At 34.9% G+C, this 16,846-nt stretch overlaps 1 protein-coding gene across 2 annotated transcripts; it reads left to right on the top strand.

The window, feature by feature from the left end:
• The first annotated feature begins 1,524 nt into the window (after positions 1-1,524).
• On the top strand, positions 1,525-7,061 carry LOC123911486. Of its 2 annotated transcripts, XM_045962903.1 has the most exons (15): positions 1,525-2,163; positions 2,408-2,491; positions 2,881-3,022; positions 3,284-3,377; positions 3,532-3,582; positions 3,898-3,983; positions 4,103-4,181; positions 4,469-4,515; positions 4,795-4,870; positions 4,966-5,022; positions 5,492-5,545; positions 5,688-5,753; positions 6,008-6,052; positions 6,390-6,491; positions 6,805-7,061. In XM_045962903.1, exons 1-15 carry the CDS (start codon positions 1,983-1,985, stop codon positions 6,817-6,819), a joined length of 1,179 nt encoding a protein of 392 aa, XP_045818859.1. In that variant the 5' UTR covers positions 1,525-1,982; the 3' UTR covers positions 6,820-7,061. The 2 variants fall into 2 exon arrangements, with proteins under 2 accessions (XP_045818859.1, XP_045818860.1); XM_045962904.1 differs by lacking the exon at positions 6,805-7,061 and having other exon boundaries at positions 1,560-2,163; positions 5,688-5,767; positions 6,390-6,479.
• The last annotated feature ends 9,785 nt before the right edge of the window (positions 7,062-16,846 follow it).

The following is a 16,846-nucleotide window of genomic DNA, read 5'->3' as shown; positions in this document are numbered from 1 at the left end:
TATTCATCCTCTACGTACGAGTTTCTCGCGCGTCATATTTTTACTCATCTGTTACCTACGAGTTTGTTGGGTGCCCTATTTTTACTCACCCACTACTTAAGTAGCGGACGGTGGTTTATAATTTATATTACAAACTAAGTTCAAATCATCTAAAACAAATTATTTATATTTATTTTTAATTTTAATTTTTTTAATTTTAATTTTTTCGGGCTTGTGGGCCGCCCGCGGCCCATTCGGGCTAGCCCATATTTTAATCGGGCTTTATCGGGACGGGCTAAAAAGCCCGGAAATAATTCGGGCTAGGATTTTTCAAGGCCCGAGCCTGAGAAAAAATCGGGCTTGACGGGCCGGCCCATTCGGGCTAGCCCGTTTTGACAGCTCTAGTACATACCCTCTAATTTAAGTGCATGATGATAGCATATTAGGGTAGGACAAAATTGGAACTTTCTTCATTAATATTAGAAGCTCTTCTGAAAATTTCTCTTCATAGTATGTAGACGGCATTCCAATCAACATATGTGGTACGAACAATTTTTCCCATGAAAAGACAAACATGTGGTTTAGAAATTTGCATTGTAAATGAATAGATGATGAAAGGAAATGACAAATGCTGTCTTCTACGTATGAAAGGAAATGACAATTTTTCCCACCTGTGGTTTACATACTTTTTTTTTTACAAGACCTATGGTTTACATATATTGATGATAGTGAATCACTACTCTCAAATTACATAGACTATTCAGTTGCTTTTACTAAGGGTCAAGTAAACGGTAACACTCTTGATCTTGCAAGAATAACTTTATCTCACGCTTCTCGCATTACATTTGATTATATTCTCAGTTGTATTGCTACTATTATTATGAATGAAATAATTTAAGTTTGGTTGCGTAAAAAAAAAGGACAAAAACAATAAAGCGAGAGAGAGAATGAGAGAGAGTAAAAACACAATAAGTGTAAGAGAGAGTTGTCCCATAAGTTGTATAAATATCATTTCTCATATACATGTAGATGCCTCTAAATATGTAACGTTGAAAAGGCCAAAATCTTTGATTGTATTTGCACCGGATCGAAGTTAATCCTTCAACCTAAAACAACTAAACATCATATTAAGACGAAAAAATAAAGAAACATCACATTGAGACAAATCCAAACAAACAACATAGCACTAAGACGATAAAATTACAAACAAAACATTAATACTCCTTCCGAACCTTCATTAAATAATTAATGTATCTGATCAAATAAATCTATGAATGTAATATCTCTTACAAAAAGGACCGAAAGGAATATATACATCTGAAAATCATATTTATTTATTTTTACAAAAAAATCATATTTATTTAACTAAAAGAAAAAAAAAATGATTTAGAAGGTTGATTCTGTATCAAGAAAAAAATAAAAGTGGTGATGGAAAAAAGTTAAGAGAGGAGATGAAGCCTTTATATTTTTAGAAACCTTCCTTTCATAAGTTAAGAAATTCAAAATTTGGTAATAATAATGTTGTCACTAACTTAGGCCGGCGCCATATAAAGAAAGAAACAAACTAACTAACCAAACTCTTTATATTTTCATTTTCAACTCTGTTTTTCTCTTTCTGTCATTCCCCTGTTTTTTATCCATTCTCATCAACGAAATCTTCGCAATTTTAATTTCAATTATTATTATCATCATTATTATTATTATTCTCAGTTTTCAAAAGAATCAAATTATTATTCGTAATAATAATCAAATCAAATTGTAAATTAATTATCATCAATAATTAATTTATTACATTCCAAACTTCTCTCTCGTTTTCTGGGAAAATCGAATAACAACCGAATTTCCCAGAAACGAGAGAGAGGTGCGACAGGTTTTAATGAAACATTGAAAAATCCATATTTGTTTCTGTTTTTGAATTGGGTTTTATAAATGTTGCTTCTTTTCTTATAATGGTAGTTAGGATTGTATAAGAGAGAGAGAGAGAGATAAAGAAGAAAATAAAGATGGAAGAAGAGTTCGTTGAGATTGAGGTTGAAGATTCATCTTTATGTTTAGATGATGAAATTGATCATACATATGAATTTGATGCTCCTATGTTTTGTGATTTTACAAAAGAAGAAACATTTTTGGATGCTTGTGAAGCAGAACAATGGTTTGAATTTGCACAAAGTTATCCACCTTCACGTAAGAATTTAAGTTTTTTTTTTTTTTTTTGTGGAATTTAAGGTTTTTTTGTGAGGAATTTAAGGAAAGTTATTAAACCTCGTTATGATGTTTTTTTGTTGTTTTTGAAAAATGGGTTTTTTTTTTCCGGAGTTAAATAGAATTACCAACTCATGAAAAGTTGCATTGTAAATTTGTGATTGGATGTTGTTTAGGTTTTGAATTGTTTCTTTTTTTTGTATGTGTTTATTTTTTTCATGTGTAGCATTTTTGATTAAGTTTAAATGGGGAAGCAATGGTCAAGTAGAATCTGAACAAGTTTCAACAATGGAAGACAATAATAATAAAGGTAAACTTTTCATAATTCATGCTCAATGTTTTGATTTTTGTGCTAATTATTGTGCCTTGTTACAAGGTTTTAAGTCTATGAGATAAAGTTCCTTTTTTATGTGTATGAGATTTTATTGTGACATCAATTGCGACAACTTCGATCATTTTTTTTTTGGTATTAACCTCTGAGAAGGGCTCCTGGTAATGTAGAGTTGGGCCGCGAGATAACTAAAGTCTGGTTAAAAATTGTTCCCATCACGAATCATGGTTGATTGTAACGTGACTCTGATGGCGATTATAATTATTTTTTGTTGCGAAAAATGAACTTATGATTATGATATTTTTTATTCACATTATTGCCTAATTAACCTTTCTGTCAAGCTTATTGAATTATCCTTAATTTTCTAGATGGCAAGAAAAAGACTCTCAGCAGGTCAAGTTCATCAACATCTAAAGCTTTCACTTTTATGAAACCAACAGCAAGTCATTTGGCAAAGCTTAAGAAGAACCCTCCAGAAGTTCAAAACCCTAAACCTCAAACTTCCAGAAGGTATAAGTTACATCCCACATTCTAATTTGTTTATGTCGGTGAACAATTTTGTATTTGTATCGAGTGCACCGTCGTCAAATAGCTGCTATAGCAGTGCTATATCGTAGTGATAATTGAACAAATCGTTATTGTTCTGCGATATATACTATTTGGTACAAATCACTAGTGTAGCGGATTTTGAATAAATTCTATTTTCCGCGATCAGCAATCGACAACATTGATTAAGTGCCTCATCGACTATTTGTCATTTGTCAATTGCAGGAATCAAGAAAAAAGTTCCTCATCCATAAGTTCTACATCCACAGATGGCCAATTAAGCAAAAGACAGAAGCTTGAAGCCGGTTACTCGCGCAAGGTACAACGAAGCCTTTTTGTATATAAACATTTTCTAAGAAACTTCTATATGTAGCAAATGTATTTTCGAAATTCTTTTGAAAAATAAAACCTACTACTTTAATTCAATTTCGATATTTGATTCAGTTCATTTGATTCATTTGTATTCGTGACAGGTTGCTCAACTGAAGCATCAAAATCTTCTTACACATAAGAAAACGAAGGAGGTAACCCGTTTTTAATAACGAAATATAATCAACCACCATGTAATCAATAGCAGATCACCGAAAATAGCAGTTTGTTCGAATTCCGCTATGGTGGTATAGCTATAGTGCTGATATAGCCGTGATTTAACACTTATACTAAATAGTGTATATCGCAGAACAATAATGATTTGTTCAACTTCCGCTACACTATAGCGCTATAGCTGCTATCTGACAACACCGAGACATCGTTTGTTTGATCTAGATCTCAATTTCTTGTTTGACATTTGACAATATTTTTTTTTCATACACATGGAAAATTATACATGTTTGATGCAGGTTGATCATACCGATGCCTCTAAACCAAATGTTACTATACCTAAAACACCTAATCTGCAAACAGCACTCAGAGCACAGAAACACAAGTAAATCAATTACTTCTAAAGATCCTAATTAATAACCATTGTTTTACAAATTTTTAGTGAATTACTATAACTTATAACTTATGTGAGAAATTGTTGAATGGTTTTGTGTCTTTTCGTAGGTCTAGAACTAATACTGAATCAAGTGAACATTCAAAGTCAAGTTTTAAGGTTCCTAAAGCTCGGCCCTTACCTAACAAAGTAAGTATTTACCGTTTATACTCGTGAATTTTTTATTTAGTACTTAGTTTGTGTTTGTGAAAACAATTATTAAACGATTATTGAATACATATGTTGACGATTATTTATAAGCTATTTCTATAATCAAAGAGAAAAAATAGTTAAATTATTTCCATATGAGTTATATAAGTCGTTTTCATAAGTTATCATGAGGATTGAGGAATTTATAACATGAAAACACGAAGAGTCCATGATATATGTTCGTATATTTTTTCAGTCACAGTTTTCTGATAAATGTTCCACTGCAGGGTGGAGTTACTTTGAACAGCAATTCCGTCTCAAATAGTGAAACAAGGTAACATCTAGACACGAGTGTTATGATAAAAAAATACATGCGTATGAAGTATAAATACAGACACCAGACACAAACACGACATTGACATGTGGACACAATAATAATTTAAGAAAATGCAAGTTATTGAATCTACCACACGTGTCAATGTCGGTGTATGACACTAAACATACAGTTTCAATCTAAAGTATTGGTGTTACATATATTCTTGCATATATTTTTTGTATGCATGTTCATGAGCAATTATAACTTTGCTCTCATTTTGTTCTATTCTTTTCAAAGGACAAACACTAGTGTTGGCTCAAGGCAAGAAAAGAGTAAAATGATTAGCAAACTCCGAGGTAGCACTGATAACAAGGTAAATAATCAATAAAATTTAAGAGCAATTTTTCTTTCTATTTCATTTTTCTTCAAAATAAGTCATTGATTATTATATATGTATGTTGTGCTCAGAAACTCTCAAGTAAAGGAGAAAGAGGTGTCTTCAAAAATATCAAAGTACATCCATTGGTAATACATTGAGAGTATATATAAATTCATCATGTTTCTATCAGTGTTGTCAATTGCGGATCGTGTACAATAGTAGTTTGTTCAAATTCAGCCATGCTATAACACTATAGCACTGCTATTTGACAACATTTTGTACTCTCTGGTTTTGAATATAAGCAAAAAATAACTTTTTAGGTTCATTGAATAAAACATGTATCTGGACCATAAATTGATCCAAATACATGCTTTATTCAATGAACCTGGAAAGGTTTTTTTGCTTATATTCAAAATTGGAGTATACTGTGTATTGTTGAACACTCTGTAGCTATGTTATAGCGGCTATTTGACAACACTTTGTAGTATAATACGTGTCGCAGAATAATAGCAAGTTGTTCAAATTCTGCTATGTTATAATGCTATAGAGCCGCTATTTGACAACAATCAGTTTGTTTGTATTTCACTTTTACTCATTTTTTCTTCTTTTTCTTAGGAACAAAATGACAAGAGTTGTGAGGATGAACCACCCACAGAATTACTTAGCAAGGTAAAAATAATTTCAAATTTGTTGTCATAATTTATTATCAAGTAATAATCTCTAAGGTTAACATTTAGCACCTAAGTAAATATTTTTATATGCTGCTTTTTTGTATATATTTTGGTTTTTGATTTTATGGCCTACTTTGTAGCTCACCCTAACTTCTGAAGCCAAACAAACTGCAAAATCACAATCAAAGGAGCAGTCAATTTCTAAGGTCCATCTCTCTTGGTATTTCATATGACATTTTCATTTCCTATTTTCACTTTTCAATAGAAAAGTAGTTTGTGGTAAAAAAATAAAATAAAATAAAATAGAAAAGTAGTTTTTTTACTTGGTTTTTAGTTTTCTATATAAATCTTAGAAAACATATATAAAATAAAATGATAACAAAGTAACCTTTCTATAAACTTTTTGTGTGTGTTTCTTCCATCTCTAGTGACTCATGGTTATATATTCCTACCATTACAGGGCTTGAAGGAAAATAGACAAAGATCGTTGCGCCACGAGCACGAGGTATGTTAGTAGTTGCGACTTGCGAATGTACTTTCGCTAAAGTTTTTGTTGTGTATGAAACACATTCAATTAATATGAGCTAATCAAATTTCATATTGTATTAGATTATACTTGTTCACTTGTCACTTCGAGTTTCAATGTATGCAATGTTTTTTCAGAAAATAATTTTCTTTTAAAGAGGTCACAAGAAAACCACTTTTCTTTTCACAAAATAAGCTTATCACAAGGTTTTGAATCGCGGCCACAGTCGCATGATGCGGCTGTAGCTGCAGTTGTGTGTTACTAAATTTTTCTTATATATGCAAGTCTCATTGTTATCTCAACATTTTATTTGAAGATGATGAACTTAGTCAAAGAAGAAATTCAGAGATTATATGGCAAACAATATCAATGTGCTCATGAAATGGGGTCCCTTGTGACAAAGCACACCTCAATGTTGGTAAGTACAACCAAATCTAAATATAACTTTCTTTTAACCAATGCTTGAAAACCTAAATTGTTTAGTTCAACTAATTGAATTGCGGTTGGTTCAAATGGTTATATACTTGTTTTAATACTTATTTATTTGTTATTTGGTTCAACGACAATTTCACTCTAACCAGTTGAACCAACCGCAATTCAATCGGTTGAGCTAGTTCTATCTTTGATACGGTTTTTAGAACATCATTTTTAAATTTGTTCATAGTGCTATTATTTGCATACTTAACAATTATATAATTTACACAATAACCATCCTTTTTTTTTTGATACAGGAACTTGGACATTAACTGAAAAATAGAGTCATGGTTCTCATCATTTGCTTATACTTGGCACAGAAAATTCCACTAATAGTAGCAAAAACAAAGGGAAACAAATTATATTTTTGTGCCCATTCCTTCCCTTTTTAATTATTTGTATAAAGAAAGTTAACAAATGCAATGTCAGATTGATACAGTTTAAGGCATATGAATGCTATACTTGTAAATTTTTATTGGTTTTTCCTGCAATTACTACAATTTGTGATACAATATTTTAGATTTTCCCGCCATTGGCTGTCCTTGGACGCCATCACCGTCATGAATCACACTAGTTATTTGATTCTTCCAAGTGAATGATTAGTAAAAGAACTTGAATGTTGGAGTACATCAAGATATTTCCCGCCCTTGGGCACTTTCACCGTCATTGATTTTGTTGGGTTTCAAGTGTGAGTGTTTAAGTCCCACATCGACTATGTGTGGGAAAAATGTTGGATTTATAAGAGAGGCAACCCATTAGTCATGTAACACCTTAAGGTTTTGGGTTGGTATGTGGCGTTTGAGTGTTTAAGTCTCACATCGACTATGTGTGGGAAGAATGTTGGATTTAGAAGAGAGTTAACCCATTAACCTAACACCTTAAGGTTTTGGGTTGGGATGTGACGTCTACCTCTCTTGTGTGGTCCTGGAGCATTGACCTATTGTTTCTCCTGAGCTTCCCCGGACTCCCATTTCTAGTGATTTGATTCATCTAAAGTGAAAATGATTAGTAAAAGAAGAATATAATGATTGATATTCTAATTACTCGTGATTTATTCTAATTAAAGTCAATTGTTTATTTCAAGAGTTGAACTCCAATATTAGCTAGATCATATTTTGTTTTTCTAGAGTGCCAACTAATATTATTGGTTGATTAATAAATAAATTATTGGTTTTTGTACTCAATAAATTAAATATTAGTTGATATTAAATATCAATCGATTCACAATTACTCAAATTGAATCGTACGTGTCAATTGTTTATTTCAAGAGTTGAACTCCAATATTAGCTAGATCATATTTTGTTTTTCTAGAGTGCCAACTAATATTATTGGTTGATTAATAAATAAATTATTGGTTTTTGTACTCAATAAATTAAATATTAGTTGATATTAAATATCAATCGATTCACAATTACTCAAATTGAATCGTACGTGTTCCTTCCAATGTAGTCAGGTTCGAGATCCTACGTCGGATCAGTAGGCTGGTTGAGAATCGTAAGATCGGGATCGTAGCTCGATTCGTAAGATCCTACTAAGGGTAAAATTGTAACTTCACATATATACATATACACATAAACACACAAAAAATATAATACAGAAACAAAATAAACATAATTAATTAATATTTCATAGAGATCATTCCAAATGTTCATAAGTTCATAACAGAGGGTTGGAAGAAGCATCAGCAGGGTTACAAAAAAAACAAAATGAAAACCGAGGGGTTTCATGTAGGACAGAGGTTTGAGTGAAAGAGATGGTTGAAAGTGAGAGAGGAGTGAACCAAAGTGAGAAAGGAGTGAGAACAAACATACACTAACCGCCGGCGAGGTTCACAACGACGCCGTCTAGAGCTCAGGTAAAGAAAAACCTCTAGGATCGTAAGAACCTATGACCCGGTGCGAGAACCTGACTACAGACAGATCAAAAAAGGAACCTACATGGGTTCTAAGCTCGTTTGGCCTTCACGAGCTCGTAGAATCGTAAGAACCTAAGACCCGGTGCGAGAACCTGACTACATTGATTCCTTCTGAGTACGTGGTAAACCTCCTAAGTCCTTGGAAATTTGTTCCCACTTCAAGCCTATCGTGTTCTATCTTAACTAGTTGACACACAAATTCAACAATATTTGTTTTCATATCGATCGGTGCACCAATAATTTTTCTTCAAGTGATGATACATCTTAGTCGAACCTAGATAGATGGAAAATCCACTCGTGAGCCTCTTCTAAAATTCATCTTTTAAACTTCGGGTGGTCATTCGACACACAACTTCTCATTCTCACTCGACCATATGTCACATGACATTTCTAGTTCATTCAACACTATTCCACCTTTCCAGTGAGTGACGTTAAAGTTAAGATATTTGAAGTCTTCATACAGATTGCATTTACGCATTAATTGTTGTTTATTTGAGATTGACAGCATTATAAAGTTAAAATAACATGTACAAGAACAAGATGTGCAGGTGCCATATGTTGAATAAGATGTGTTAGACATTTTGATACAAGGTAAAGTACATGTACAGACAACATGCTGAAACAAGATGTTCCAAACATTGTGTAGGACATCTTGCCCCAGAACAACAGATTGAAGATTTAATCTTATCCAAGGCACGCGAATCTCTCCAAAGTTGTTACAAAGCGCGAATTTATGATTGTCAGTTGTTTAAAGGTTTGTTAACAAAGTTTGTTATCAAACCTATGTGATTAGATATGATTGGGATCTTAACTAATAATTAAAGCATTCAAATTTAAACTTTATCTTATAAAGTTAGTTTTAAAACAAAGTTTATTTTAAAACTGAATCTTATTATTATGCAACTCAAATACTCTCAAATCAAGAGGAGCTACATGCCAATATAAAGAGACTCAAGCAAGCGTTTTTAAGCACCGCAAAAATTGAAGATCTCTAGATAAAAGCTAGATTGCGAGTCAAAGAACATGTGCCCACTGCACATGGTTGTACTAGCCTCTAAAACTTAAGTGATAAGGTTTAGAAGTTAAGATTGTTTGTTGAATGGTTATTCAACATCATTGATAATCTACTGAAGGTGTTAATCACTTGGGACTAGTGATTTGGGGAAATTGAGTAGGTTCTCATATCTAGGAGGAGTAAGTTCTTTGGTAGAAAAACACTAGGATTAAGAATAGGCATACATATTAATAGGTTTTGGTGTGCGTTGTAAGACTAAGTATTAATTCGGAGTAGTGAGTTTCATTTCTTGGATTGGTATTCCCATAGTAGGTGTGGTTTCACCGAATTGGATAAACAATTTATTGTGTCGTTTATTGTTTTCAGTATTTATTTCAGTACAATTATATTGATCCTGCAAACTAGTTGTCGTACTGTTTATACTGATTTTTGGTAAACAACCGCTAGTTTAAATTAATTACTTGAGAGATCAACTAGTAAATCTCGGGACAATTGTTCATGCATTATATTAAAAGAGGTTTGAATATTCATCATTAAAGACATGCTTAGTTTGCAAAAAAAACAATGTGTTTGTTCTATGAGAAAGTAGTTTATGAAACACAGACGTGAAACATAAATTGAATGCGAATAAAAGAGAAAGTTCACTCGAATGAGAGAACCAATTAAATGCAGAAAGTTGTAAATACTTTGAAAGTAAAGACTTGTAAAAAGTAGAATTGCATTTAAAATGTAAAAGTTACAAAGAAAATAGAATGGTTCACCGATTCATACATCTTTCTCGAGTAACTCGTTTCTCGCTTTAACATGGGTACTTTGAGTGTTTGAGAGTTTGTGTAAATGAATTGTGACCCCTATTTCGACTATACAAACTCCTATTTATAGAAAAACTAAGTAACTGCTACTTTAACGTTGAACTAATAATCTTCTGCCACGAACCAAGGTCTTGAACTGTTATAACTGTCGAAGTCGAATCACATTTGAAGGATGAAAAATACTCTAAGTCCATGACTTTAAACGTTTCGATTCATCAATTGTCATCGAATCATTTATCTACTTTGAAAGATAGAATCTCTTCATATCTGGTAGATTCATATGAAGCCATATAAAGCATATTTTCCATCAGAACTCTCTTATCCTTAAAGACATTACCCTTAACCTTCATTAAATGATAAGATAAGAGAGTTAAACTCTCTTGTTCTTGAAGACTGATGATAAATTTCGCAAGTGCACGAAAATCACGTAGTAATAAAATATCGATCCACAGGGATTGTGTGATCAAACTAGTCGAACGGTGTTCATAGACATTATACAAAAAATACACATGAATTGGGGGTATGTTGAGTAATGAATTGCTAGAAAATGTGCTTGATAATATGGAAAAGTGAGGTAGAATCATCGGAATCATCTAGGCTATAGCTAACCGCATGCAACCTACAATGTATAAGAACTACTCAAGTATTCACAACTAGATCGACAAAATAGTGAATCGCAATCTCTTGTCAAAATCCACTCTATTCGTTGTCGATACTCCCCCGATCTCTCGGGCGGAAGCTACCTACAACGAATGATATTAACGCACGTCAATCGTTTGCTACACTCTATGCCTCAATCTCTCGACCGGAGACACTCGAGCGCTCAATTCAATTCAGTTCAGACATTAAATCAATACTCTCGCACGTGACTTAACTCAGAATCATTACAACACTAATGAAGGATTGTAAAGCATTAGAAACAGACTTGAATTGAATGAATACTATAAAGAGAGTATGATCTTACACAATTGCAGGTTACATTCAGATGAACTACATCCTAAACTACCTAGATTCTACCTCCGAGGGAGTTTAGCTCCTCATCGTTCTTCGTACGCTTCCTCGCTTCATCGCCACGGCTTGTGAATCCATGATCTGATGCGCTTGGAGCTCTCCGCTGGAGTGTGAATCACGATCTTCAAGTTCCAAGATCAGAATGTAGTCCAATTTCGCAGAATTTTCCAACCAGAAAACAGAATTATGCAGAAAATATATATACAGAAGGCAACCACGCCGCGCGCCAGATCCATCACGCCGCGCGTGGTTGCAATTCCATCAACTACGCCGCGCGTGGTAACAGAATCACGCGGCGCGTGATCAAGTCAGAGAGCATTCCTCTTCTTCAGCAAAGCTTCACGCCGCGCGTGGTCCAAAGCTACGCCGCGCGTAGGCAAGGCAGAGAGCAATCCAGTTCCTGCACCAAGGTTCACGCCGCGCGTGGTCAGTTATCACGCCGCGCGTGATCAGAGTGAAAATCTTGGCTCTCTGTGAGCTCCATCACGCGGCGCGTGATGGGCTACGCCCCCAGCGTAGTGAAAATCATTCAAATCCTGCAGTTTTTCCTGTTTTCTTGCAAAACAAGTAATCAAGCTAATGGTTAGATTTCTCTCATATTTATTGCTAAAAACCTACTAAAATGTATCTAATGTTGCTAAAATAGGCATGGAATAGAGAGTGTGACGATTTGTCATCACAACCCCAAACTTGAACCTTTCCTTGTCCTCAAGGAAACAACTTTTACCTCAAGCTTTTGTGTCAAGACCTTGGCATTTTCCTTAAATTCACTCAAATCATACATACGTGAGACTCACCTGATGATCAATGATCCACCTGCAAACAATGCTCAATTGCACAATCGTTCCCGCAAGACATTTTCAAGTAGTTCACACTTTTTGACCAAAGCTCTATGATTTCATCACACTACTCACATGCACTCTTCAATTTTGGTAATACACTCAAATCAACACATCAATGCAAGTCAACAATAATTTTGCAAGTAATCTAAGAATTCATTCGGTTCACTTTGTGCACACACATTAGAGGACTTTTAGGGTTATAACGTGGCTTGGCTAGGGTGGATGGTGACATTTTTGGATAAGTAGTAGAAAAACTTGGAGTTAGATCCCCCTAAGGTCAACAAAATTTCATAAACCAAACCCCTTTTGAACTATAGTGGACTAGAGAACTTTTTCATATCAACAAACAAAGTTTTGCAATTCTTTGAACTCAAGGCTATCACTTCTTTTTGTACTTCTTTTCCATTTTTTTTTCACATACATCTCTTCTTTCATTTTCACTTATGTTTTTTTTTTCTTTGCCTTGCAAAATTTGAAATTTTTCTCAATTTTTCAAATCAAAACTTTTTGAAAGTTCTCTAGTACCCTCACCCCAAACTTTATTTGTTGCTAATTCCAAAGAGCAACCCCAAACTTAGTAGTGAGCAATGCGCATCAACCACTAATTAGGTGCCTAACCTCCAAGAAAGTCATTCCTTTTTTCATCAAAAATTTCTTAAGGTTTTGCAAAAATCACATATTCTTTTTCAGCTCAAATTGGGTAAACAAAGGATAAGTATAAGTAAGGGTGGGTAGAAAGGCTCAAAGGTACCAAGAAACATGCCTCGTGTGTGCTACAAAAGTACCAATCAAATAAAAAGACGACAAGCAAAATTGAGAGACAATACATGAGTGGATATCACACAAAGAAGAAAAAGGAGTGTTTGGCTCAATACCTCTCGGTTGGGTCGAATCAAAGAACCGGTCAAAAAGTGTGCGTTCCCTTCCTTTGCCTCTTGATCACATGAGTGCAACAAGCTATTGCACTGCAAGTTTCACATATCACACACGGAGAAAATCAAGTAATTGATACTCAAGTAACTAGAAAGAACATGCCAAAGTATTGAAACGAACTCTAAAAGGTAAAAACCATTCCACAATTAAACAAAAGAAGATTCAAATTCAGAGTACACAAATAAAACATCCAGCCAATATCCAAGCAACATCAAACAATTATTCATAAGGTAGCATAAGAGTGAAAAGGAAGAAAGGACCGTAAACTCATGGGTTGCCTCCCATGAAGCGCTTCTTTCTCGTCATTAGCTTGACGCTTCATCATCACAAGTTTAGGGAGGATACTTCAACTTTGATTCAACCCGGCTCCTCTTGTTTTCTTCATTCAAAGGAGCAATATTAATATCAAATAGTAATGATTTCACACTTCCCGAATCACTCTTGAGATCTTCCCCTTTGGTCTTCAAATTGGTTCTTTCCTTCTTACTAGACCGTGATGGAGATTTCTTAGAGCCTTTCCTCACCGAAGCTTTCAATGTTGAAGTGGAAGACTTTTGAGGATTTACAACCGGATCGGGCTCTTCTTCTTTGGCCATCTTGTGCAAACAATAGATAGGAACCACACCATCCAAGTCCCATCCTAGGTCGTCATTCACTTTCTCCGCTTCTTTTAACAAGTCATTCTCTTCTAGTGGAGTGAGCAAATCACTTATGATCACGGGTTTCCTAGAGTCGCCACCCAAAAACACATACTTCCATTTAGGAGGAAGTTCTTTCAATTCCGGTGGCTTTTTTATTTCCTTTGGCTCTTTCTCCTCTTCTAGGGGGTTATCCAAGTTTTGAAGAAATATTTCAATCTCATGATCCCACTCTTCTTCTTTCTCATCTATTACCACTTCCTCTAGCACTTCCACTCTGAAACATTCGGATACCACTCCACAAACTTCAAGGTCTTGGTTCTTGACCTTCTTCATCCTAGGATAAGGCATTCTAGCATATGGTGAAGGAACTTGAAACTTGGAATCCTTCACAAGAGGTTTCTTGCCTTTCTTGGCACTAGACTCATTCTCCACTCTCTTTTCAACTTCACCCTCATAAGCTTTTTCTTCCTTATTTTTTTCTTCTTTCTTATTTTCTCTTCTATTTTCAACTACACCATCCTTCATCTTTTCAACTACACCATTTTTACTCTCATCATTCTTAGGATTCTCCACTACTTTTTGTGATGAAACTTCTCTACTTTTCAAATTAATGGAATTACAACTTTCATTACGAGGATCCGTGGTGTTTCCACAAAAACCACTTTGAGTTTGTAGAGAAGAGACTTGACTTACTAGTTGACCCATTTGGTTTTCGAGATGTTTGATGGAGGCTTCATGACGTTCGCTTGACACCTCTTGGTTTGCCTTCATCACCTCAAAATTGCTTTGAGTCATCTTCATGGCCAAGATAAGAGTATCTTCAAAAGATTCAAGGTGATCTTCAAAATGTTGATCTTGAGGAAATGCTTGATTCAGATTAGCTCCATAAGAACAATCCATGTGATTCTTCACTCCAAGATTGAAGGTGTTGACATGAGGATTATTTTGAAAGGTTGCTTGCACCATACATTGAGCTTCTAATTGTTTGGTAATGATTTGTAGAAACACATTATTGAACTTGCAACTAGTTAAAAGTGCCTCTTGATTGTATGATTCAAACATGTCTTCCTTCCACTTTACGATTTGCTCGTGCTGCTTTCTCAATCTCAGAATCGAATTCCAGCTCAATTGGACCTGTTCTCCACATGCACAAGGAAGCACACAAGTAGAACGTTCCGGTAGAAAATATAAAATAGAAAAATAAAGAAAACACAGAAAATATGAACACTATCGCCTTGTCGAATCAATCACAATCCCCGGCAACGGCGCCAAAAACTTGATGATAAATTTCGCAAGTGCACGAAAATCACGTAGTAATAAAATATCGATCCACAGGGATTGTGTGATCAAACTAGTCGAACGGTGTTCATAGACATTATACAAAAAATACACATGAATTGGGGGTATGTTGAGTAATGAATTGCTAGAAAATGTGCTTGATAATATGGAAAAGTGAGGTAGAATCATCGGAATCATCTAGGCTATAGCTAACCGCATGCAACCTACAATGTATAAGAACTACTCAAGTATTCACAACTAGATCGACAAAATAGTGAATCGCAATCTCTTGTCAAAATCCACTCTATTCGTTGTCGATACTCCCCCGATCTCTCGGGCGGAAGCTACCTACAACGAATGATATTAACGCACGTCAATCGTTTGCTACACTCTATGCCTCAATCTCTCGACCGGAGACACTCGAGCGCTCAATTCAATTCAGTTCAGACATTAAATCAATACTCTCGCACGTGACTTAACTCAGAATCATTACAACACTAATGAAGGATTGTAAAGCATTAGAAACAGACTTGAATTGAATGAATACTATAAAGAGAGTATGATCTTACACAATTGCAGGTTACATTCAGATGAACTACATCCTAAACTACCTAGATTCTACCTCCGAGGGAGTTTAGCTCCTCATCGTTCTTCGTACGCTTCCTCGCTTCATCGCCACGGCTTGTGAATCCATGATCTGATGCGCTTGGAGCTCTCCGCTGGAGTGTGAATCACGATCTTCAAGTTCCAAGATCAGAATGTAGTCCAATTTCGCAGAATTTTCCAACCAGAAAACAGAATTATGCAGAAAATATATATACAGAAGGCAACCACGCCGCGCGCCAGATCCATCACGCCGCGCGTGGTTGCAATTCCATCAACTACGCCGCGCGTGGTAACAGAATCACGCGGCGCGTGATCAAGTCAGAGAGCATTCCTCTTCTTCAGCAAAGCTTCACGCCGCGCGTGGTCCAAAGCTACGCCGCGCGTAGGCAAGGCAGAGAGCAATCCAGTTCCTGCACCAAGGTTCACGCCGCGCGTGGTCAGTTATCACGCCGCGCGTGATCAGAGTGAAAATCTTGGCTCTCTGTGAGCTCCATCACGCGGCGCGTGATGGGCTACGCCCCCAGCGTAGTGAAAATCATTCAAATCCTGCAGTTTTTCCTGTTTTCTTGCAAAACAAGTAATCAAGCTAATGGTTAGATTTCTCTCATATTTATTGCTAAAAACCTACTAAAATGTATCTAATGTTGCTAAAATAGGCATGGAATAGAGAGTGTGACGATTTGTCATCAAAGACATTTAAAGCTTGACACTACTTTCAATAATGAATGTCTTCGGAATTAGAGATGAAAACATATTTTAGCTCGAGCTAAAATATGGGATAACACGTACCAGTTGTCTGAGACATCGTGTAAGCTATCTGTCCTGCCAAGAACAAAATTTCATTAACAATTACGACACATGCAACACTTTTCTACTAAACGCATTGGCCACAACATTAGCCTTTTTAGAACGGTACTTCATTTCGAAATAAAAACTTTGTACTCGTGCCCATATTCTATTCAGTTCGAAATATCTTTGTTGACATATTTACATTGTATTTGCATTATGTTATAAATAAATATTTTTATTAAAAATGTTTAATAGTGTTGTTATTTTTTTAAATTGATACGCATATATTATTGTATAACAATATAAATAAAATATATATTATATGGGTATGGGGCAGGGTGGGTACTACAATTACCCATACCGCATTCAATTTCCGTTCATTTTTTCGAGTAATTATCCATATTCAAAATGTAAATTTTTACCTTATCCATGGTGAATATTTTTTGTGATTATCCGA

The sequence above is a fragment of the Trifolium pratense genome, linkage group LG2 (assembly GCF_020283565.1).
Source record: "Trifolium pratense cultivar HEN17-A07 linkage group LG2, ARS_RC_1.1, whole genome shotgun sequence".
Lineage (NCBI taxonomy): Eukaryota > Viridiplantae > Streptophyta > Magnoliopsida > Fabales > Fabaceae > Trifolium > Trifolium pratense.
The sequence above is the reverse complement of the archived record's forward strand: the minus strand, read 5'-3'. Positions and strand labels throughout refer to the sequence as shown.

Bases quoted from the DNA above. Each gene is read 5' to 3' on its own strand.
- LOC123911486 (XM_045962903.1), top strand. From the start codon at position 1,983: ATGGAAGAAGAGTTCGTTGAGATTGAGGTTGAAGATTCATCTTTATGT. The intron at 3,984-4,102 runs GTAAATCAATTA...GTCTTTTCGTAG, and splicing joins CTCAGAGCACAGAAACACAA to GTCTAGAACTAATACTGAAT. The intron at 5,546-5,687 runs GTAAAAATAATT...CCTACTTTGTAG, and splicing joins CCACAGAATTACTTAGCAAG to CTCACCCTAACTTCTGAAGC.